The following is a 25,560-nucleotide window of genomic DNA, read 5'->3' on the forward strand; positions in this document are numbered from 1 at the left end:
AGGAAAAAAATCACCATGAAATTTATTGCACAATTTCTCCTGAGTTTGTTGATATCTTGTAAGTGGTGGAAATCAACTGTTTGGGCACACTACAGGGCTCAGAAGAGAAGGAGTGCAATTTGACTGCAAAATTGGCTGGAATCAATAGCGGACGCCATGTTGCATTAGGAGTACCCCTGAGGTGCCTAAGCAGTGGAGGTCCACCACAAGTGACCCCATTCTGGAAATAAGACCCCTCAAGGCTTTAATCTAGGTGTATATTGAGCATTTTGAATCCACGAATACTTCACAGAATTTGATAAGCTTAGGTTGCCATATTGAAATTTTCATTTTTTTCACAAAAATGTTGATTTAGCGACACATTTTTCACTTTTTCAAGAGGCAACAACAAAACGTGTACCCCACAGGTTGTTATCTAATTTCTTGTGAGCGCAGGGATACCCCACATGTGACCAAAAACCTTTGTTTGGATAAATGGGAGGGCTTGGAATGGAAGGAGCACCATTTGAATTTTGGAAAAGTTGAAGTAAATTGCGGGCACCATGTCACATTTGCAGGGCCCCTTGGGCACCTATACATCAGAAACCCCCCACAAGTGACCTCATTTTGGAAACTGGACCCCTCAAGGATTTTATTCAGGAGTATAGTAAACATTTTGAATCCACAGGTACTTCACAAAACTGTTGCTGTAGCAACAAATTTCTCACTGTTAAGGGGGCTTTACACGCTGCGACATCGCTAATGCGGAGTCGTTGGGGTCATGGAATTGGTGACGCACATCCGGCCGCATTAGCGATGTTGCTGCGTGTGACACCGATGAGCGATTTTGCATCGTTGCAAAAACGTGCAAAATCGCTCATCGGTGACATGGGGGTCCATTCTCGATTATCGTTACTGCAGCAGTAACGATGTAGTTCGTCGCTCCTGCGGCAGCACACATCGCTATGTGTGACGCCGCAGGAACGAGGAACCTCTCCTTACCTGCCTCCCGGCTGCTATGAGGAAGGAAGGAGGTGGGCGGGATGTTCCGGCCACTCATCTCCGCCCCTCCGCTTCTATTGGGCGGCCGCTCAGTGACGTCACTGTGACGCCACACGGACCGCCCCCTTAGAAAGGAGGCGGTTCGCCGGTCACAGCGACGTCGCCGGGCAGGTAAGTATGTGACGCATCTGCGCGATGTTGTGCGGCACGGGCAGCGATTTGCCCGTGTCGCACAACAGATGGGGGCGGGTACCCACGCTAGCGATATCGGGACCGATATCGCAGCGTGTAAAGTAGCCTTTAGGCTATGTGGCCATGATCCAGCGACACGGCGTCTAGTACCCAGTGTCAGCCTCCTGCAGAAATGTGAGTGTTGTCCACGGGAGAACGCAGCTGCCCATGCCCACGATTTGGGTTCAGGCTGCTGTGGACTTTAGTTCTATTCTACCTGCAAAGAACACTCATCTCCGCAGCATAAATTGACATCCTGAGGCTCGGGAAGCTGCGCCACAGGTCGATTTATGCTGCGGAGAAAAGAAACACAGTGGGCACGGGATTTCTAAAAATCCTTCCACTGTGCTTCTACTGCACAACGCAGCGTTATGGACGCAGGGAAAACACTCTGCGCCCAAAACGTTGCAAACCCTGATTGTGGGCACACAGTGTAAAATGCTACAATGGATGAATGGATAGATGTCAAACATATATAACGTCCCACCCCCCTGCATATTCTAAGCTGGCGCCCTTTAGTGCCTTTCATGTGACACTAAAGGATGCCTAGCCTTGTATTTAGCCCAAAAAAAAAAAAAGAATTAAAATAAATGACGTGGGGTCCCCCCTATTTTTGCTAGCCAGCTAGGGTAAAGCAGACAGCTGTAGCCTGCAAACCACAGCTGACAGCTTCATCTTGTCTGGTGATCAATTTGGAGGGCTACCCAAGCTGTTTTTTTTTTTTAATTGTTTATAAATAAATAATTAAAAAAAAAAAAAAAACGTGGGGTCCCCCCAAATTAGATCACCAGCCAAGGTGAAGCTGACAGCTGGGGTCTGGTATTCTCAGGATGGGAAGAGCCACGGTTATTGGACTCTTCCCAGCCTAAAAATAGCAGGCCGCAGCCGCCCCAGAAGTGGCGCATCCATTAGATGCGCCAATTCTGGGGCTTCGCCCCAGCTCATCCCGCGCCCTGGTGCGTTGGCTAACGGGGTAATAAATGGGGTTGATACCAGGTGTGTAATGTCACCTGGCATCAAGCCCAGCAATTAGTTATGTCACGGCGTCTATCAGATACCCGACATAACTAATTGACAGTAATAAAAAAAAAATTGACAACAAAAAAAATTTTATTTGAAAAAACACTCCCCAAAACATTCCCTGATTGACCAATTTATTGAAAAGAAAAAAAAAAATCCACAATAATCCATTTGTACGTCCCACGTCGACTCTGGACCTTCTAGAATATGGGGGACACGTTCAGGGAACGTATCCCCCATTTTCTAGTATTGCAGACCCTCCATTTGAGGAGAGTGGGTGCAAAGAATCTGCACCCACCCTCCCTGGGTCACAGCTGCACAGTGCCGAGCAGCAGCCAGCGTCTGAGTCACAGACACAGGAAGCTGACAGCTGCACTGCACATGTGACCGGCGTCTGCTGAGAAGGAGCCGGAGGAGGGGGCCGCGGGGGATCAGCACTCCGACAGGTATGTATGACACCGGGGGACACCGGGGGGGATAGGGGGGGACCCGGCAGGGCCTAGGGAGCAGGTTTCTGTCGTATGTGTTATGGCACATACGACAGAAACCATAGGAACAGTGTGATTGCGGCCGGCGCGCTGCTGTGATCGCCGGTGCGCGCGGCCATCTTGGATTTTCGGGAGGGGGTTGGGGGTCGGGGGGGGCACTTTGGGGACACCGGGGGACCGGAGGGAACCGGGAAAAAGATTTATCTCCCATCTGGCGCGGTCATTTGCTATAACTTGATGATCGGTATACGGTGTATACCGGTCATCACGTGACTGGGGACCGGAAAAACCGGCCCGAATCATGATCTCCAGGGTCTCAGCTACCCCCGGCAGCTGAGACCCCGGAAATTTTCTGACTCTGGGGGGCGCTAGACCCTTTTTTCCGACCGCCGTTAAAAAGCGGCGGATCGGAAAAAGTACCCTTATTTACCGCCGTTAAAAGGCGTATCGGCGGTCGTTAAGGGGTTAAAGACCCACATACACAGACTAATGTCGGTAGCATATGTTGATCTCAATAGGTTATGGTTACACTCTAAGGCCGGAGTCACACTTGCGAGTGCCTCGCGTGTAACTCGCGCGAGTTTCTCATTGAATCACCCGGCATGGCTGCATACTCTCCAGACAGGAGTGTCTCAGCTGCATAGAGATACATGCAGCCGACCCGCCCCTGCAGGAGAGAGTACACCCATGCCGGGTGATTCAATGAGAGACTCGCGCGAGTTACACGCGAGGCACTCGCAAGTGTGACTCCGACCTTATGTGTATAACGGCACTGGCCAACTGATGGTTGAGGGAGGTGTCGATCCACCATGTCAGACTTCATACTCTCGCTTTGTTTTCCTAGAGATACGCCACCAGCAAAAAATGACTGTCAGCGGCTTTCTCATATTGGACACAGGAGTGCTTTGCCGAATGAGAGCTCTTGTGTAATGGTAGAGTTGGTTGAGATGGCTGCCAGCCGAATTATTAGCTGAAACAGCTAATGTGTTTGGTAGTCTTAATAAACCTACCTACTTTTCTTGTCACAGCAAACAGTTGAAATAGCATCCTAGGCGAGAATAGTAATGAAGATAAATGATAAAGTGTTTTTTTTCCTAGACTGTTCAGTTGAACAGTAGATATTTATAGATAAATAATCTAAATGCTAACTACTTTATGGCAAAAAAAATGTTTTATAAAATCTCTAAGGCCACGTGCACACATTGAGTATTTGGTGAGTTTTCTTCCACTCCTGGTTTTAACTTACTGTACAAATGCTGAGGTAATAAACTCACCAAACACTCAACATGTCCACATGGCCTAATAATTGTTACATCTTCAGACATGACAGAGATGCAAGACACAGATAATGGTAGTAGATAACTTTGCAAAATATAGCACCGAGAGGTTGAGATTAAAAAAAAAGAAAGAAAAGGAAAAAAAAACAAAGAAAAGTATCGTAATAATTATATAAACGGTAAACCCTAGAGACATTTCTACTTACGAGGGGCTGCTGATAAGTCTTTGGCTTTGTGATCTTTTTTTCTTTCTATGGTAACGAATGTTACATCACACGAAAGCCTTATGTGTTTAAGATATGTTTTCAAAATTTTGTGCTTGTTGCTTATGGAAACAGTTGTCTACGCATGCGGGGAAAAAAAAGTGTCAGAGTCTAATGCAATATTCACACCAACTGAGAGCAGAGGAGTGATAAAATTCTTGTTTCTGCAAGGAAAGTCCGCAAAGAATATGTCACAGACATTGGGGTATCAATGCCCTTCATATTCTACAGTTAAGAACTGGATTGCCAAATTGAAAACAGGAAACTTCAGCACCAATGATGAGGAATGTCCTGGACGACCGAGAGTGGTTGTTGTTCCAGAGATCATTGATGCTGTGCACAACCTCATACTGGAGAATCGACAAATTTTAGCTAAAGCAATAGCAGACATCATGGGGATTTCCCGTCAACGTGTTTGTGTCATTATCCATGAACATGGGTTCTCAAATGTTTTACAACAGATCAGAGATTCTAGCATGCGAGTGAAAACGTCTCGGTACATTTGTCAGCGTTTCCAGACTGATAATAACTTCCTGGATCGACTGGTCACTATGGATGAGACCTGCATTTATTTGTATGACCCTGAAAACAAGGAGTAGTCAAAAGACTGGAGGCACAGTGGTTCTCCTTGTCCAAAGTAGTTCAGGATGCAAAAATCAGCCACTAAGGTGATGGCGTCTGTGTTCTGGGATAAGGAGGGCGTGCTACTAGTGGACTATCTTCAAAAGGGTTCCACCATCAATGAAAGATATTACATTGAACTTTCAGACCAATTGAAGGCAGCTTTGAAGGCCAAAAGGCGCGGCAAGCTGTTCAAAGGAATCTTGTTCCTGCAAGACGATGCATCCGCTTGCACTGCACAAGCGACCATGCCAAAACTGGCAGAGCTGGGCTTCCAGGTGGTTGACCACCCACCTTATTGACCAGATCTAGCTCCCTCCGACTATCATCTGTTACCAAACCTGAAGAAACACTTCAAGGGTACCAAATTTCACACCATTTCTGATGTGATGGCTGCTACGGATGCCTGGTTTGAGGCATAACCAAAATCCTTCTTTTTGCTAGGCTTACAGAACTTGGAATACTGATGCAAGAAGTGTGTTGACAAACAGTGGAGAGTATGTGGAATAATGTAAAGTTTCATCATCCTATCTCGTTTCTTTCTGGGTAAAGCCAAAGACTTATCAGCAGCTCCTCGTAGCTGTAGATTCTGTGCTGCAGACATCAGGGACTTCGGCGGCTATGGATGTAGAGAAGACCTTTAATTAGAGTAAGATTTTTATAATCCTGCGTAAGATTATACAAGTGGTCTGCTGATGGAATTACTGGCCACTCAAGGTGTTGCTAAGGACACCTAGAAATATTGCTGGTTAGAGTAGCGGCCGAAGAATGCAGTAGGTTAAAATTGCTTATGGCTAAAATAACTAGCGAAATATCTGAGCTAGCTAGCATGTATAATGTAAAATGGAGTGGCGTTTTCTAGATATAGTGGTCTCAGGAGTTCAGGTTGCTTAGTACTCCCTTTCAGTGGTGTTCACAGACAGGAATGGGCCCCTGTGCAAGAACACTATATGGGCCCTTTGCAGAACAATAGTTCGTCTATAAGAAAAGCTGCCTACTGATTGGAGGTGGTAGAGGGCCCCCTTACCTTTTGGGCCCCAGGCTGCACAATTTATATGTCTACCCCTGCTCTCTTTCTAAAAGGTTGGTATGGCAATATGTATGTCCCCTGTGGTTTTGGCCAAGGTACTCATAATATTTATTAGCATTGATAATTAAAGGGAATCTGTCACCAGGTTGTCCCCATATACAGCCATCATCTTCCAGCCCTCTGTTACAGCATTCTCATATGCTATATACTGTATATGTTTACATTTTTAGCACTGCTACTACAGGTAGAAAAAGCTTTGCAATTTTTTTCTTTTGTTTTGCATTGAAGAAAATAACTGATGAAAAATTGCTGGTAAACTAATACACTGACCAAACTGCTGAATATCTGTTAAAAAACAAAAACCTAACAAGAAATCTAAACATTTTTTCCACCTATGTGAAAAATTGCTGACATCTTCATGAGAGGCCTAACTTGGATCCTTGGATCTGAATCTGAATTAACATGTGGACACAAATGTTTTGTCATACATCCCAGCATATAATGTATAAACTGTATCCTAGATCTTTGTAGAAACCGTATCCTAGATCCTATCACAGATCCTTGTTCAAACGTAACAAAATTATTATACTTTTCTAATTAATCACTTAAAGGGAATCTGTCAGCAGGAATTCACCCACGACATTATTCAGTTTATTTATTAAACTCTTTCAACGACAAGACCAGCAATACTTTTACGTGGCCAGTCCATTCCGCCATAACTGAGAAATCATTGTTTGAACTCATACACAAATGAGGCTGTAGATATGAAGCCTCTGTCACTCCAGCTCTATTCCACATACATTGTTTTCTCCTCCTGTTTGGCCGACAGGCTCTATGCTGTGGGACTTAAAGCAAAGGAGCCATCAATCAAGCAAGAGCAGGAGACACTGAGTGAGGAATAGAGCTGGAGTGATAGAAGTTTCAGATCTACAAATAGCTCTATAGCCTCATTTCCTTATCATTTCAATTGCTGATTTCTCATTAATAGATATATGGACCGGCGATATGAAGATATCGCTTGACTTGTCTGTTAAAGAGCTACATGTGTATATAAATAATTTTGGATTTAAATCCTGCTGACAGATTCCCCTTAACAGACTTAAATCTGCAAATGTAATAAATAACTTACTTTAAAATGACTATTTCTGCAGGGCAAACATGTAGGAATCTGTGGAAGTGTTGGGTGCGGTAAAAGTTCTCTGATATTATCTATTCTTGGTCAGGTATGTTTTATTTCTTTTCTATTGACATATATAATATTACATCTATGTTTTATTAGTCATTATTAGTCATTAGTCAAAATCATTAACTATACACTTCAGCAACATTTAACACAATTAACACATTGAACATCCTGTTTTATCTATAACAGTTTTATGGGAAAAGATTTAATATAGCTACGTATCCAGCTAAAAAGACGCCTAAAAATTAACTTTTAATAGATAATATTTAAAATCTCAAAAGAAACAAACAAACACCATTGCACAGCACGTGCCACATATACGGTGCTGGCCAAAAGTATTGGCACCCCTGCAATTCTGTCAGATAATACTCAGTTTCTTCTTGAAAATGATTGCAATCACAAATTCTTTGGTATTATTATCTTCATTTAATTTGTCTTCAATGAAAAAAAAAAATAAAAAAAATTATCATAAAGCCAAATTGGATATAATTCCACACCAAACATAAAAAAGGGGGTGGACAAAAGTATTGGCACTGTTTGAAAAATCATGTGATGCTTCTCTAATTTGTGTAATTAACAGCACCTGTAACTAAAGGCCACTTTACACACAGAGATAAATCTTTGGCAGATCTGTGGTTGCAGTGAAATCATGGAGATATTGTTCCATTTGTACACAGCCACAAACCTGGCACTGATTGTCCACAATTTCACTGCAACCACAGATCTGCCAAAGATTTATCTCTGTGTGTGACAGGGCCTTTACCTGTGACACCTAACAGGTGTTGGCAATAACTAAATCACACTTGCAGCCAGTTGACATGGATTAAAGTTGACTCAACCTCTGTCCTGTGTCCTTGTGTGTACCACATTGAGCACAGAGAAAAGAAAAAAGACCAAACAACTGTCTGAGGACTTGAGAATCCAAATTGTGAGGAAGCATGAGCAATCTCAAGGCTACAAGTCCATCTCCAAAGACCTGAAAGTTCCTGTGTCTACGGTGCGCAATGTCATCAAGAAGTTTTAAGCCCATGGCACTGTGGCTAACCTCCCTAGATGTGGAAGGAAAAGAAACATTGACGAGAGATTTCAACGCAAGATTGTGGGGATGGTGGATAAAGAACCTCGACTAATATCCAAACAAGTTCAAGCTGCCCTGCAGTCCGAGGGTACAACAGTGTAAACCCGTGCTATCCGTCGGCGTCTGAATGAAAAGGGACTGTATGGTAGGATACCCAGAAAGACCCTATTTCTTACCACGAGACATAAAAAAGGTAGGCTGGAGCTTGCCAAAACTTACCTGAGAAAGCCTAAAACGTTTTGGAAGAATGTTCTCTGGTCAGATGAGACAAAAGTAGAGCTGTTTGGGAAAAGCCATCAACATAGAGTTTACAGGAAAAAAAAAAGAGGCAATCAAAGGAAAGAACACGGTCCCTACAATCAAACATGGCGGAGGTTCCCTGATGTTTTGGGGCTGCTTTGCTGCCTCTGGCACTGGACTGCTTGACCATGTGCATGGCATTATGAAGTCTGAAGACTGCCAACAAATTTTGCAGCATAATGTAGGGCCCAGTGTGAGAAAGCTGCGTCTTCCTCAGAGGTCATGGGTCTTCCAGCAAGACAATGACCCAAAACACACCTCAAAAAGCACTAGAAAATGGTTTGATAGACAGCACTGGAGACTACTAAAGTGGCCAGCAATGAGTCCAGACCTGAATCCCATAGAACACCTGTGAAGAGATCTCAAAATGGCAATTTGGAGAAGGCACCCTTCAGATCTCAGGGACCTGGAGCAGTTTGCCAAAGAAGAATGGTCTAAAATTCCAGCAGAGGATTGTAAGAAACTCATTGATGGTTACCGGAAGCGGTTGTTCGCAGTTATTTTGGCTAAAGGTTGTGCAACCAAGTATTAGGCTAAGGGTGCCAATACTTTTGTCTGGCCCATTTTTGGAGTTTTGTGTGAAATGATCAATGATTTGATTTTTGCTTCATTCTCTTTTGTGTTTTTTCATTGCAAGCAAAATAAATGAAGATAATAATACCAAAGAATTTGTGATTGCAATCATTTTAAAGAAGAGTATTATCTGACAGAATTGCAGGGGTGCCAATACTTTTTGCCAGCACTATATGATGGTGTAATACCCTGTATATACTCTATCGGTTTCAAAAGGCAACAATACACCACTTATTAGGGAAATCAGCAATGATAATAAGGTTTAATGACCTTTATACCAGAAAAAAAGAGAAAAAAGGAACCGTCTCACCAGTCTTCTATAAACATGGTCTAGTGTTCCTTTTTATCACTGTCAGACAGAGATTGACATTTAGTAAATCCCCCGGTCCTCCCAGGTATTGCTGCAGGATCCACTATGTCTGTCAGCTGAACAATTTATCATTTCAGGGCTCCACTCTCAACGCGTTTCCTTATCATCAGGAGAGCGATACATCGTGTGTCTGAACATATACTGTCCCAAAAAGGGGCCGACACATGCCACTGTGAATATTAAAAAAAACCATTAAGTCATCAGCATCTAAGGAAGTTAACCGCGGTCCATACATCAGGCGCACATTATGCTGCACAGCCGTGCCACCATTCACTGCCTTTTTAATGTTTGAAACCGCCGCGATGGCATGTGAGGTCATATCCGCCCACCGATAACGCACCCCTCATCCAGGCACGCCCACCGCTGAAGCGCATACGCCAAGCAAGGGCATTTTGGAACGCACCATTCTGTGCAAGCGCAGAATCGTAACAGCGTTCCTTTATACATCGCAGCCACAACATACAGGTAAACGAACCAGCAGAGTGGTATTATTCTTTGATGTACATAAACAAAGAAAAGATTCCCCAAGAATCGCCCCATGAAAGCATTGCTAACGTGCAGAAATCTGCAAACATAAGCAATAATCCAGATGGGAATATGCAGGTGCATTTTCCCAACAGGAAAAATAAAACATGCAATAGGCATACATACAAAGGACAAGGAGAAGTCCCCCAGAAAAACAATCCCGCCAGAATCACTAAAAAACAGATTTTAACAAGATCTCTAAACTATATTTGGAAGAAAATACCCCTATAGGAAACAAAATGGATATTCAGGGGGCCCAGATTAGAAATGGAAAGGACCATCACCAAGCTATATCCTAACCTCTAGCACTCAAAAGGATTACCCTGCCTATCATGTGGGGGTCGGCACCCTAGAAGGACAGTGGATGGTGCCCCCACTCGGCCATCGAATATCCCTCCTAAACAATCTACCTAAAAGCTACACAAAGGGTGCAAAGGAGAGTGTTTTATTCAGGCCCAGGGGTTTTACAGTTTTTAGCCAAAATATCCATTTTGTTTCCTGTCTCAGGATATTCTTATCCCAATCTCCTCCTCTCATTGGTGGTGGTACTACATCAATACCCTGGAAAAAGATCACATTTGGGTCCCCTCCATGTCTCTCATTTATGTGTCGTGCCAATGGAGTGTCAGATTTTAGTCTGATATCACGAAGGTGTTCTACCACTCTTCTCCTGAATTCTCTCTTTGTTTTTCCTACATACTCTTTATTGCACGTACACATGGCCTTGTAGATTACCCCATTTTGTCTACAATTTATAAACACCTTAATCTCATAGCGCTTGTTTGTGCATAAGAGGTGAAGTGCTTTCCTATTTTGATGGAACCACAGGCTATGCATCCACTGCACTTAAAACACCCCTTAATGACACTAGAAAGCCAAGTTTTATTGGAGGACACGAAGTGACTGTGCACCAGTCTCTCCTTTAGGCTATGTGCGCACGTGTGCGCTCTGCACCGCACCTAAAGGTGCGCTTCAGAGCGCAGCTGAAAAGCTCCGTTCTGAAGCGCATGGTGCCGGCAGAGAACGTGCGCTCTGCATGCAGCTCCTGCCATAGACAGAGCAGGGGCTGCCGGCAAAGCGCACGGAAGAAGTGACATGTCACTTCTTAGAACGCGCGCTTCGGGCAGCAGCCGAAGCGCTGCGCTCTAAGACGCCACGTGCACACGGCCCCTGCACAATCTCCATAGATTATGCAGGGGACGCAGGACGCATACAGTTACGCTGCGCTACAAAGAGCAGCGTAACTGCATGTAATTACGCAACGTGAGCACATAGCCTAAGAATGCGTGCCTTCTTATAGGTGATAGCAGGTAGTTCCGATAGCAATGGAGCAATATCCTTGTCCATTTTTAAAATGGACCAGTGTCTACTCAATATCCTATGAACCTCCTCAGCACCATTGTTGAATGTGATGATAAATCGTACGATCTCCTCTTTTTTTGCCACCTGTAGGGGAGCATTTAGACCCATTGTCCTGTTTTTTTATTTCACCTCTGCAAAAGCCTGATTAATCACCCTCTCTGGGTAACCCCTATTCTTTAGTCGACAATTCAGATCCTCAGATTGACTCAAAAAACATCCTTCCTCTGAGGAATTCCTTTTTAGTCTAAGGAATTGTCCCTTAGGAATCCCCTTCTTAAGACTTGTCGGGTGGCCACTCTCCCACCTTAACAAAGAATTGGTAGCAGTGGGCTTTCGATATGTACTCGTGATAATCTCACCCGCCTCATTTTTTTCTATCAATACATCCAAAAAAGGCAGCCTTGTCTCATTGATCTCATAGGTAAATTTTAAACCTACTGTGTTGGTAGTTAGGACTGACACCATCTCCGAGAGAACCCCTGAGCTGGTGGAAGAAGTGTCTGTTGTACATAAATGTATTACATTTCAAGCCAAAGTCCAAAAGTTCCATAATAAACCGGTTATGGCTATCACACCGTCTCCCTCTTCTTTTCAGATAGTATTCAATTGCTTTGAAACCAACGTGATAGCCATAACCGGTTTATTATGGAACTTTTGGACTTTGGCTTGAAATGTAACACATTTATGTTCAATGGACTCTTCTTCCACCAGCTAAGGGGTACCGTGATGGGGAGTCCTAGTGCCCCATCGTATGCGAATTTGACCCTGGGTTGGTGGGAGGAGTGAGGAGTCACTTGTCCCTACGGAGAAAATTATTCTGTGGTGTCGATACATCGATGATGTATTTATGTTGTGGAGGGGTTCGGAGGTTGAACTCTCGGATATGGTGTCAGTCCTAAATGCCAACGCAGTAGGTTTAAAATTTACCTATGAGGTCAATAAGACAAGGCTGCCTTTTTTGGATGTATTGATAGAAAAAAAATGAGGCGGGTGAGATTATCACGAGTACATATCGAAAGCCCACTGCTACCAATTCTTTGTTAAGGTGGAAGAGTGGCCACCCGACAAGTCTTAAGAAGGGGATTCCTAAGGGATAATTCCTTAGACTAAAAAGGAATTGCTCAGAGGAGGGACGTTTTTTGAGTCAATCTGAGGATCTGAATTGTCGACTAAAGAATAGGGGTTACCCAGAGAGGGTGATTAATCAGGCTTTTGCAGAGGTGAAATAGAAAAACAGGACAATGGTTCTAAATGCTCCCCTACAGGTGGCAAAAAAAGAAGAGATCGTACGATTTATCACCACATTCAACAATGGTGCTGAGAAGGTTCATAGGATATTGAGTAGACACTGGTCCATTTTAAAAATGGACGAGGATATTGCTCCATTGCTATCGGAACTACCTGCTATCACCTATAAGAAGGCACGCTCTCTTAAGGAGAGACTGGTGCACAGTCCCTTCGTGTCCTCCAATAAAACTTGGCTTTCTAGTGACGTTAAGGGGTGTTTTAAGTGCAGTGGATGCATAGCCTGTGGTTCCATCAAAATAGGAAAGCACTTCACCTCTAATGTCACAAATAAGCGCTATGAGATTAAGGCATTTATAAATTGTAGAGCAAAAGGGGTCATCTACAAGGCCACGTGTACGTACAATAAAGAGTATGTAGGAAAAACAAAGAGAGAATTCAGGAGAAGAGTGGTAGAACACCTTTGTGATATCAGACTAAAATCTGACACTCTATTGGCATGACACATAAATGAGAGACACGGAGGGGACCCAAATGTGATCTTTTTCCAGGGTATTGATGTAGTACCACCACCAATGAGAGGAGGAGATTGGGATAAGAATATCCTGAGACAGGAAACACAGTGGATATTTTGGCTAAAAACTGTATAATCCCTGGGCCTGAATGAAACACTCTCCTTTGCACCCTTTGTGTAGCTTTTAGGTAGATTGTTTAGGAGGGATATTCGATGGCCGAGTGGGGGCACCATCCACCGTCCTTCTAGGGTGCTGACCCCCACATGATAGGCAGGGTAATCCTTTTGAGTGCTACAGGTTAGGATATAGCTTGGTGATGGTCCTTTCCATTTCTAATCTGGGCCCCCTGAATATCCATTTTGTTTCCTATAGGGGTATTTTCTTCCAAATATAGTTTAGAGATCTTGTTAAAATCTGTTTTTTAGTGATTCTGGCGAGATTGTTTTTCTGGGGGACTTCTCCTTGTCCTTTGTATGTATGCCTATTGCATGTTTTATTTTTCCTGTTGGGAAAATGCACCTGCATATTCCCATCTGGATTATTGCTTATGTTTGCAGATTTCTGCACGTTAGCAATGCTTTCATGGGGCGATTCTTGGAGAATCTTTTCCCTGTTTATGTACATCAAAGAATAATACAACTCTGCTGGTTCGTTTACCTGTATGTTGTGGCTGCGATGTATATGGGAACGCTGTTACGATTCTGCGCTTGCGCAGAACGGTGCATTCCAGAATGCCCTTGCTTGACATATGCGCTTCAGCAGGGGGCGTGCCTGGATGAGAGGTGCGTTATTGGTGGCGGATATGACCTCACACGCCATCGCGGCGGTTTCAAACATTAAAAAGGCAGTGAATGGTGGCACGGCTGTGCAGCATAATGCGCGCCTGATGTCGGCATCACAGTGAATATACTGCCTTTGAGGGTACAGACCGCGGTTAACTTCCTTATATGCTGATGACTTAAGGATTTTTGTTTATTTTTTAATATTCACAGTGGCATGTGTCGGCCCCTTTTTGGGACAGTATATGTTCAGACACACGATGTATCGCTCTCCTGATGATAAGGAAACGCGTTGAGAGTGGAGCCCTGAAATGATAAATTGTTCAGCTGATAGACATAGTAGATCCTGCAGCAATACCTGGGAGGACCGGGGGATTTACTAAATGTCAGTCTCTGTCTGACAGCGATAAAAAGGAACACTAGACCATGTTTATAGAAGACTGGTGAGACGGTTCCTTTTTTCTCTTTTTTTCTGATATAAAGGTTGATGACCCAGAATATTATTTCCCCTTTTCAATAAGCGGTATATTGTCATAGAGGTTATTGAACCTTATTATCATTGCTGATTTCCCTAATAAGTGGTGTATTGTTGCCTTTTGAAACCTATAGGGTATATACAGGGTATTACACCATCATATATGTGGCACGTGCTGTGCAATGGTTGTTTGTTTGTTTTGAGATTTTAAATATTGTCTATTAAAAGTTAATTTTTAGGCGTCTTTTTAGCTGGATGCATAGCTATATTCACATATACTTGTATACCAGATCTAGTAGCTGATTTCCTCGAAAAGATTTAATACAATTTTTATTAATTTAACCCCCTTACGACCAAGGACATTTACATCCTTCGTCGCATCCTTCCAGTTAGGGTATGTGCGCACGTTGCTTTTTACCTGCTTTTTACCTGCTTTTTTGCTGCTTTTTCTTCTGCGCTGTTTAATGCCAAAATGGATGTGTTCTTCTATTCAAGCAAAGTCTATGGGAATTTGGGTTTCTTGTTCACACTATGTTGTTCAAAATGCTGCCTTTTTGTGGCAGAACTTTGGTCAAAAACTCAGCTTTTCAAAGAAGCAACATGTCAATTGTTTTTGCCATTTGGGTTTTGCACTGCAAAGCTGAGTTTTTGACCAAAGTTCTGCCACAAAAAGGCAGCATTTTGAACAACATAGTGTGAACAAGAAACCCAAATTCCCATAGACTTTGCTTGAATAGAAGAACACATCCATTTTGGCATTAAACAGCGCAGAAGAAAAAGCAGCAAAAAAGCAGGTAAAAAGCAGGTAAAAAGCAACATGCGCACATACCCTTACTAGTGAGCCCGTGGTATTCACAACATGTCTGCTGATCTGATCAGCATACATGTGTGGCTAACAGGTGTGGGTGGATCTTAGATCCACCAGTGCCTGTTAACCCCTTAGAGAACGCTGTTGAACAGTGACAGCACAATTTAAAGAGCCGCGCAGGGATTGCGCCATTCCCCGCCGCCATCAGCAGCCCCATGAAGCGATTACAGGGCTCCAATGTGTTGTCATGGTAGCATGGGGTCAGCTGATGACACCTGACGCTGTCATGACTCACTTCCTGTGAAACCCAGCATAGATCTAGCACTCGCAGGAGATTCTGTTCTGATCAGCAGAAATGCACAGATGATCAAATTGGGAATTGATAAAGTCCCCTAGGGGGATTAATAAAATAAATAAAAGTTTTAAAAAATATGAAAAAAATAAGAAAAAACTAAAAGTTCAAATCACCCTCCTTTCGCTCTATTGAAAATAAAATAGTTAAAAGTTTTAAAAATACACATATTTGGTATTGCAGCGTTCAGAAATGCCCTATCTATAAAAATATTAAATAAATTAATCTTATCAATACATGGCGTGGCGCGAAAAAAATGCAACGCCAAAATTGCGTTTTTTGGTTGCCACATTTCTTTACAATTAAATAATAGGTCATCACGCATCTCATCTACACAAAAATGAAATAACTAAAAACGTCAGCTCAAGACACAAAAAATAAGCCGTCATTGAGCCTCAGATCCCGAAAAATGAGAACGCTACAGCTCTTAGAAAATGGTGACAAAAGTGCTATTCTTTTTTTGGATAAACGTCTGAATTTCTTTTAACCCCTTAGGTAAAAGTATACATCTTTGGTATCTATGAACTTGTACTGATGTGGGTGATCATACAGACACATCAGTTTTACCATATAGTTAATGTAGTAAATAAAAGACCCCAAAAACAATTAAGGAATTGCACTTTTTTGCTATTTCACCGCAATTGGATTTTTTTCCCTCTTTTCCAATACACTACATGTTAAAAATAATGCTTTATTTCAAAACCAAAACTCATCCCGCAAAAAACAAGCCCTTATATGGCAAGATTTATGGAAAAATAAAAAAGTTATGGCTCTTGGATGAATGGGGTGGAAAAAACAAAAACAAAAAATCGCCCAGTGGTGAAGGGGTTAAATCATCTTATTCCTGTCCTGTTCCGTAAATGCACATACTTAAAGGGGTTATCCCACAAACAAAATTAATAATATACAAAAAGGAAGTGCACCACCCGGTGGGATCTCCTGGTATACAACCACAATGTAATTTAAGGAGAAGAAAGGTATACCAACAAGGGATCACCACACCATCAATTAATCAGGAAAAAGACTTTATTGCAAGAAAAGTAAAACCATATGTCTCCACACTAGGAGTAAGGCACACAAAGAAACATGATTAAAAACACTTAACAAGCCAAAGGCATAAACCGAACCCGCCAGGAGCCAATGTAATAATATACAATATAAATATACAGTACGGAAAACTCTCGTACATACAGAATAAATGTCTGACCATAGAGCTAATATGCCAGTGTACAATGCTTTAAATAACATAGTGGACCGCACAGTTTGTGGTCCAATAATGGAACTCAGTCTGGCACTTTAGATTAGAGAAGCACTATTAAAGTACAGAATGGTCTGTTATTGCATGTATTACTAACCTAGACAATATAGCAGCATGTGTCAGATACACCCACAAGGCTGTACAGTAATAGATAATCAATGGTAGAGAAAAACAGGGTTATCTATTTAAGATGTGTAACCAATAATCGGGGTCCTAAGCACCTAGGGAGGTGCCTATCAGCCCTGTCACAAAATAATAGGTCTACCTAGACCATGTAAGACAGGCTGGGGCAATGTCCCTATTCAAGATTAAGCGGACCCGGACCTATACTTACTGCCACCAGAGATAGGTAACGGCCATGTGGGTGGAAGTGATAAGGAGAGAAGAAGGTTCCTGGCGTGGTAACCCCACGCGTATTGCCACTTGTGACAGTGGCTTCCTCAGGGGAAGAAAACAAAATTAATCTTAAAGTACATTTTAATCAATAGATCTTGGAATAATAATTTCCACAATTAGATGTGTTTAAAAGAATGTTCCTGTGCTGACATAATCTTATATATGTGTCTCTGCTGTGTACTGTGTAATTCCCCTGTCTGACCATACAGAGATGATCTGATTATACCACATCTCCTGGGCCAGGGAAGAAGTAAAATACATGCCTTTGGTTTTGTAATGCTTACTCAGTAGTGTTGAGATCTGGTAAATGACTTGGCCATTCTACTTCTGTGCGTTAAACTCCTGCAGTGCTTTCACAATATGCTTAGGGTCATTGACTACCTTAAGGGTACCTTCACACTTAGCGATGCAGCAGCGATCCGACCAGCGATCTGACCTGGTCAGGATCGCTGCTGCATCGCTACATGGTCGCTGGTGAGCTGTCAAACAGGCAGATCTCACCAGCGACCAGTGAACAGCCCCCAGCCAGCAGCGACGTGCAAGCGACGCTGCGCTTGCAAGGAGCCGCCGTCTGGAAGCTGCGGAGACTGGTAACTAAAGTAAACATCGGGTATGGTTACCCGATGTTTACATTAGTTACCAGTGTGAGCAGGGAGCAGGGAGCCGCGCACACTGAGCGCTGGCTCCTTGCTCTCCTAGCTGCTGTACACATCGGGTTAATTAACCCGATGTGTAGTGCAGCTACATGTGCAGAGAGCAGGGAGCCGCGCACACTGCTTAGCGCTGGCTCCTTGCTCTCCTAGCTGCTGTACACATCGGGTTAATTAACTCGATGTGTACAGCAGCTACATGTGCAGAGAGCCGGAGCCGGCAGCACAGGCAGCGTGAGAGCTGCAGAGGCTGGTAACTAAGGTAAATATCGGGTAACCACCTTGGTTACCCGATGTTTATCTTGGATACAGCTTACCTCAGCTGTCAGACGCCGGCTCCTGCTCCCTGCTCGCTTCATTTGTCGCTCTCTTGCTGTCACACACAGCGATCTGTGTGTCACAGCAGGAGAGCGGCTTTGAAGAAAACGAACCAGGGCTGTGTGTAACGAGCAGCGATCTCGCAGCAGGGGCCAGATCGCTGCTCAGTGTCACACACAGCGAGATCGCTAATGAGGTCACTGCTGCGTCACAAAAAGCGTGACTCAGCAGCGATCTCGGCAGCGAGCTCGCTGTGTGTGAAGCACCCCTTACTGTGAAATGCAATTCATCCAAACTTGCTGTATTTGGTGAAATCTGAGCAGGAAGTAAAGCCCTGTACCTGTCATTATTAATCCGGCTTCTTCTATCTTCAGTCACAACATCAATATACAGTAGTGACCCAGTGCCATTGGAAGCCATGTATGTCCGGCCATCAAACTGCCACCATCATGTTTTACAGAGGATGTGGTGTGCTTTGGATCATACTTTTTTTCCTCACATCATTTTGGTACAGATTTATCTTAGTTTCATCTGCCCACAGAGTGCTTTCCCAGAGCTAGACTAACTTCTTTAGATGTTTGGGGTTTTTTTCGCTAAAGTCCAATCTGGCCTTTTTATTTTTAAGGCTGATTTATGGTTTGCACCTTGTGGTGAACCCTCTGTATTTGTTCTCATAAAGTCATCTCTTTATGATAGACTTAGACACTGAAACACCTACATCCTGGGGACTATTCTTCACTTGGAAGGTTGTTGTGAAGAGGTTTTTCTTCATTGTGCAAAGGATTCTGTGATCATCCACCACTGTTGTTTTTGTGGACATCAAAGCATTTTTCAGTTCCCGAGCTCACCAGTGTTCTTTTTTACAGAATGTACCAAACTGTTGATTTGGCCCCAAATATTTCTGCTATGTCTGAAGGATTTTTTAATTTTATTTTAGTCTAATGATGGTCTGTTTCTCTTCCATTGAGAGCTGGTTTGCCCACATGTTTTAGGTTCACAGCAACAACTTCCAAATGCCACACCTGGAATCAGCTCCAGACCTTTTACCTGCTTAGTTAATGATGTATTGATGAAGGGAATAGCCCATGGAGCCCATTAAAGAGCTTTTGAGATAATTATCCAATTACTTTTGGTTACTTGAAAAAGAGGTAGATACATATTAAAGAGCTGTAATTTCTAAACTCTTATTTCAATTAGGATGTGAATACACTCAAACTAAAGCTGAGTCTGTACTTTAAGCCCATATTAAATTATATAACTGTATCTTGAATATGTTTTAGTAAACTGCTAAAATGCCAAAACTTGTGTTACAGTCTATATATTTCTGGACCTAACTATTTCAATAAATATAGAACATATAACAAGAAAAACAATTAAGATAAATTAAAAATAATATTTAAAATGTTATGTAATGTGTTACTGACAAAATATAGCAAAAAAAAAGTCTGTAAAAACTTTGTGACCTTTAGTTTTTCTTATCTGTCAATAAGAGATGCAACAATCTGAAACAAACAAGCACAGCAAATAGATTAGTGCAAAGTCATTCTGGCTATGAGCGATAATCTGCTCAACAGAACAGGAGACTTTTAAACATTCCACAGATAACCGAAAATGGGCTGATGGTTTATAGATAGCAAGTGAAGGTACATTCACATTGTGCTTGCTGTGTTCATTTCCTCCGATGTATGGCATTGGCACATTAGGCCTGTAGACTCTCATATCAACAAAAGTACAATATTTATTTTATTTTACTAATTTTTTTTTAGTGTTGTCAAATATGCAAGCTGTTAGCAACAAAAAAGTGTACCAAATCAACATCTTTGGTCACCTGACTGCTATTTCCTGTGACTGGCTGCAGTGGTCTGGGGACATGAATGAGTCATCATTGCCTTGGATGATGCCCTGTTCCAGTCACCTGACTGCTGCAGTCCAATCACAGGTGACCAAAGAATGCCATCACTTCCTGCCCCAGCAGAGACCACCAGAGCAGCTTGTGCTGGAACAACAAGTGTTTTCAATAACAATTTGGAAGTTGGTAAATGGACCTGAAAATCTCCTGACCCTTCTGTTTTAATAAATACATATGTTCCTTTTATGATACCAATTTTCCAGAATCTTTTGTTAGCACTCGTCATTGAACTAATCCTCTTTTTTTTTCCCTAGAAATGTAATTACAGTAAGATGGTACCTGTAGTACTATAAGATTCATTAGGGCATGTCTGGCTATCAACATAACACCACCCATGGCTGTGTCCCATATGTTAAAATGGTGTTTGTTTGTTTGACAAATGGTCAGTGTGTGGAGGTTGTGATACCTCCAGGAAGGAACCTCTAAAGCTGGTGTCACACTAAACGACAGCGACAACGACGTCGCTGTTACGTCACCATTTTCGGTGACGTAACAGCGACCTTGTAAGTCGCTGTTATGATCGCTGCTTAGCTGTCAAACACAGCAGAAGCAGCGATCATAAGGTCGCTGTGCTACATGTTCAGAGAGCAGGGAGCCGCGCTTAGCGCTGGCTCCTTGCTCTCCTGCAGCACACATCGGGTTAATTAACCCGATGTGTGCTGCAGCTACATGTCACAGTTCAGAGAGCAGGGAGCCGCGCTTAGCGCTGGCTCCTTGCTCTCCTGCAGCACACATCGGGTTAATTAACCCGATGTGTGCTGCAGCTACATGTCACAGTTCAGAGAGCAGGGAGCCGCGCTTAGCGCTGGCTCCTTGCTCTCCTGCAGCACACATCGGGTTAATTACCCGATGCATACTGCAGCCACATGTCACAGTGCAGGAGCCGGCACTGGCAGCAAGAGCGGAGGCTGGTAACCAGCGTAAACATCGGGTAACCAGGGAAAGGTCTTCCCTTGGTTACCCGATGTTTACGCTGGTTACAGCTTACCGCAGCTGCCAGTGCCGGCTCCTGATCGCTTCATTTCGTCGCTCTCTCGCTGTCACACACAGCGATGTGTGTGTCACAGCGGGAGAGTGACGACCAAAAAATGAAGCTGGACATTCAGCAACGACCAGCGACCTCACAGCAGGGGCCAGGTCGTTGCTGGATGTCACACACAGCGACAGCGACGGGACGTCGCTGCAACGTCACAGAAAATGGTGACGTAGCAGCGACGTCGTTGTCGTCGTCGTTATGTGTGACACCAGCTTAAGAGAAAGAGAGGGTTCGCTTGTCCTGACCAGGGCAGTGTGTGGAGGCTGCTGAGAACGCCACAAGGATACTCCTGGGGAGAAGTTGTATCTGTGCTAACCTGTGCGAACATACAACAATTGAAATGGACTTTGAAACCATGTTTTGTTCCATGAAGCCGGAAGAGGGCTTGGGTTACAATTCTGAAGAGCAGGTTATGTGATGTTTAATAAACCTCCTGGATATTTTAAGTAATTTTAAGTTGCCAAATTATAAAATATTATATAATACACAAATAAAATAAGAAATAAATAATATACAATAGAAAAAAACAGAGGAAAGCAAAAGAGTTATAAGAAATGAGGCATGGAACTTTTATTTAGTGGTCCCGCCTGCTGTGCTGCCCACGGTCAGGCCCTTCTTCATTACTTCCCTCTGACATCTACCCCATTCTACAGTGCTGGGCTTTCCTGCAGTACCGCTTACTGTAATAGATCCTGTATATGAGGAAGGGAGGCACTGCAGGAGGGTCCGTAGGTGCCACTTTTATGGGTATAGTTCTGAAACCAGAAATACATATATTAACTAAAATAGGCTTTTCTGGAGAGCTGGCTTCTCATTTTTAAAAGTGACAATAAGTAAAGAACTGTTGCACTGCAGACCTACAGTAACATCCTTTTTCTCTATCTAGATGACCTTACTGGAAGGCACAATGTCAGTTAGTGACAGTGTTGCCTATGCAGCTCAGCAAGCCTGGATTTTCAATGCCTCCTTGAAGGAGAATGTCTTGTTTGGAGAAGAATATGATGAACAAAAGTAAGATACACACTTTTTTTTTTTTAATAACTGAATTTTTATTAAATTTTTCAAAGCATACAGAAAAATAATAACATGGATATGCTCCACTAGCATGTAAGCAATTAGCAGAAGACCATATATCAGGATACACATCTTATTCTCTATTACTGTAAGAAAGATAAGGACTATAACAAGACAAACATTACGATACTAGACAAGACAAGGGGAAAGGAGGTAAAGAGAGTGCAGGTGAGTATATAGGATTTCCGTAGAGACCATACAGATCCACTATTCTCTATTAGCTCAGTAAGTATCCCAAAGGAACCAAATACTCTCAAAGTGATCTATCATGTTATTTGACATTGCTGATAGATACTCCATTCTCCTCACTTCTCGGATCCAAGAATGGAGGTCGTTGAGTGAGTGTGGATGAGTTGACCTCCAGCTACGAGCAATTAAACACCTGTCCGCTGTGGTTATGTGTAGCAGTAACCGTTTAACTTTCCTGCCCAACTGAACAGGTGGAATATTTAATAGGTAAAACTTGAGGTCCAGGGGTATCTGGAGATCAGTTACTTTATAATTAAGGGATTGTACCAACTTCCAAAAGCACTGGATGTTAGGACATACCCAGAATAGGTGTGGGACGTCCCCCCCTGCAACTCCACACCTCCAACAGTTATCAGGTATAGCCGGATTTAGTTTGTGTAATAACGATGGGGTGTGGTACCAATACATAAGTAGTGTATACTGATTCTCCTTGTATACATAGCACGTGGATGTTTTTGAGGCACCATCCCAAATCCGTCTCCACTCACATAAGGGAATAGTCTCACCCAGGAAATCCTCCCATTTACCCATATATGCGTGATTAGGCCATTTATCTGGATAGGGGGTAACTAGAATACGATATATATCTGAGATAAGGCCCTTAGTAGAAACCCCGGCTCTGCATAATCTTTCAAAAAGTGTAGGAAACTTCTAGGGAGGAAAAAAGGGAGTGCATCAGATGTCTAACCTCTAGGTACCGATATTGGGAGTTGGCAGGGAGATTAAATCTAGTGGATATAGTAGCAAGGGGGAGAAGAATTTTGGAGTGGGAGTCCACTATGTCAGCATAGCAAAAAAGCTTCTTGTCAAACCACACTTTGGTCATGGTACCCTGCATACCATCCGGCATCCTGGGGTTAAAAAGAAATGAAGTCAGAGGGGAATGTTCGGAGCTAAGTGGAAACTTTTTAATGCAGCAGTCCCAGATCCTCTTGGTGAAAGCTATGGAGCCTAGATTATGTGGGTCAGGTTTGCTAGATGAGGTGCCCCAAAGATAAGAATGGAGCCAACCATAACTTCTCTACTTCCATCCATCTAGAGAAGGCACAACGATTGGACCACGCAGGGATGTGACACAAAGGAGTTACCCAGTAGTATTTAGTTATATCAGGGACCCCCAGTCCTCCCCTCAGTCTGCTGTCAAGCAAATAAGTTACACACTTTTAATTTACATTTATTTCATTTTTTTTTTCTTGCAAAGCGAACATTGATATAAAATTGATTATGAAAAGCCAATAAAAATCTTGGCACCATCAGCAGCACCTTTGGTACAAAGCATACAGGCTATGTGTTATGTGCGCACAGAGTTTTTCAAACAGTTTTTTGGAGCGAGTTTGCATGTTATTTCTTTGCCGCTTCTCCTGATGGAAAACACTCCAAACTAAGCACTATCCAATCAAAAGGCTGTGAAAATGGTTTAGGGGAAAAAAAACCTGTTACAAAATGCATCAAAAACTATTGAAAATTAAAAACCTCATCAAAAACTCACCAAAACGGGAGTGTTTCCTTGAAGCAGTTTCCATTAGGAAAACTCAACCTACAGTTTCCATCTACAGTTATGCGAGTTCCAAGTTAAGTAGTAAGCCGCAGAGCAGAAGCTAGAGAGAACACAAGAGTGATGTATCAAACAAGAAATGAGTGCTGCCTACAGACATAAAATAAAGGAAGCATTGAGGCGGTGTCCCCATGATGAGCTTTTGACGTTGCGTATTTTCACAGTTCCAGTAAAGTGTATGGGATTTATAGAAATCTCCTGCCCGCTATGTTTCTTTTTTACTCAGCGTAAACTGACTTATGGTGTATTTCAAATCTGCAATGTGTCAACTTCTCTTATAAGTACAATCAATTCAAGATTCATAAGATTCATAATTCATAAGACACATACAGTATACATCAGAGGTGTCGGGCACAAGCTCAAAGAGAGATGGACCCCCCCATACTGTCTGGTATAACGCTCAAAGGAATAACTAGAAAACTATGTGTGGCCAGGGCAATCAGATCAAATGATCCAAAATGAATAAAATATATCAAATTTTTATTGGGATATGTTAAAAAAACACACATGACAAACAATTGATATAATAGAGGTCACAGGGAGTACATAAGTACACCCCAAGCGGGGGAACAACCAAATGACAGTGGTTATTCAAAATACATGTGCAGGTCAAAAATGAATTGACAAGTGACTGAAGAAATGTTTCAATGCAAGTAATCAATCTATATATATATATATAATTTCCTTATTCTGTCTGTCTGTCTTGCTCCAAAATGATGTCGTTACAGTGACAACCGTCGCATTGGCCGCTCGCCTCGCCTCCACCCCCCACACGGATTGGCCGCTCGGCCAGGCTCCGCCCCCCTGCACGGATTGGCCGCTCACCCCGGCCCCCTGCACGCATTGGTCGCTCGGCCAGGCCCCGCCCCCTCACGCATTGGATGCTCGCCCTGGCCCCGCCTCTTGCACGCATTCCCCGAACCCACACGGAGCCAAGACTCCCAGGTGACTGCTGCACCCCCGGAAGCCCACACCGGCAAGACAAAGTGGAGAAAAGCCGGATGTGTGAAACCACTAACTTACCCCGGCTCCCGGCACACGTGTGCCGGAGCCGGCGTAGGCTGGTAACCGTGGTACACATCGGGTAACTATACAAACCGCTTTCCTTAGTTACCCGATGTGTAACATGGTTACTAGCTTACCCCGGCTCCCGGCACACGTCAGCACTGTCGCTTTGAATAGTTACATACCTTTTCTCCACTCCCGTGGACTGTGTACACTACAGTGGCCGCACAACAAGCTCCGATCACGTGTTGTCATGTGACCGGAGCATGTAACCAGGAAGTTGCAGCGTGGCCACTATTCTGTACACAGTGTATGGCTGCTTTCAGACGTCCGTGTTTAATCAGGTACCAGTCACACGCATGGTTATGCTCATATGTGTCACATCCATGTTTGCATGCGTGTGACAGGTACCGGATAAAACACGGGTCTGTGAAATAAAAATATTTTTCATATTTACCTGCTTTCTCGAGCTCTGGTGCCTCCTGCTCCTGACCGCCTATCAAAACACACACACACACACACACAGAGCACATATACACACATAGCAGACACACATGGATACACCGAGCGCATACACACATAGCGCATATGCATGTATACACACATAGCGCACATGCATGTACACACACACACA

General features: G+C 43.2%; 1 protein-coding gene across 2 annotated transcripts in view; it reads left to right on the top strand.

The window, feature by feature from the left end:
- Positions 1-25,560, top strand: part of LOC142291690 (ATP-binding cassette sub-family C member 5-like) — a 229,614-nt gene that overhangs the window by 87,448 nt on the left and 116,606 nt on the right. Inside the window, exons 11-12 of one of the 2 annotated variants that reach the window (XM_075336404.1) lie at positions 7,063-7,134; positions 21,930-22,054. In XM_075336404.1, coding sequence (XP_075192519.1) covers positions 7,063-7,134; positions 21,930-22,054 — 197 coding nt within the window. The remainder of the gene's footprint in view (positions 1-7,062; positions 7,135-21,929; positions 22,055-25,560) is intronic. The other variant, XM_075336405.1, reaches the window with a different exon arrangement.

The sequence above is a fragment of the Anomaloglossus baeobatrachus genome, chromosome 2 (genome assembly GCF_048569485.1).
Source record: "Anomaloglossus baeobatrachus isolate aAnoBae1 chromosome 2, aAnoBae1.hap1, whole genome shotgun sequence".
Lineage (NCBI taxonomy): Eukaryota > Metazoa > Chordata > Amphibia > Anura > Aromobatidae > Anomaloglossus > Anomaloglossus baeobatrachus.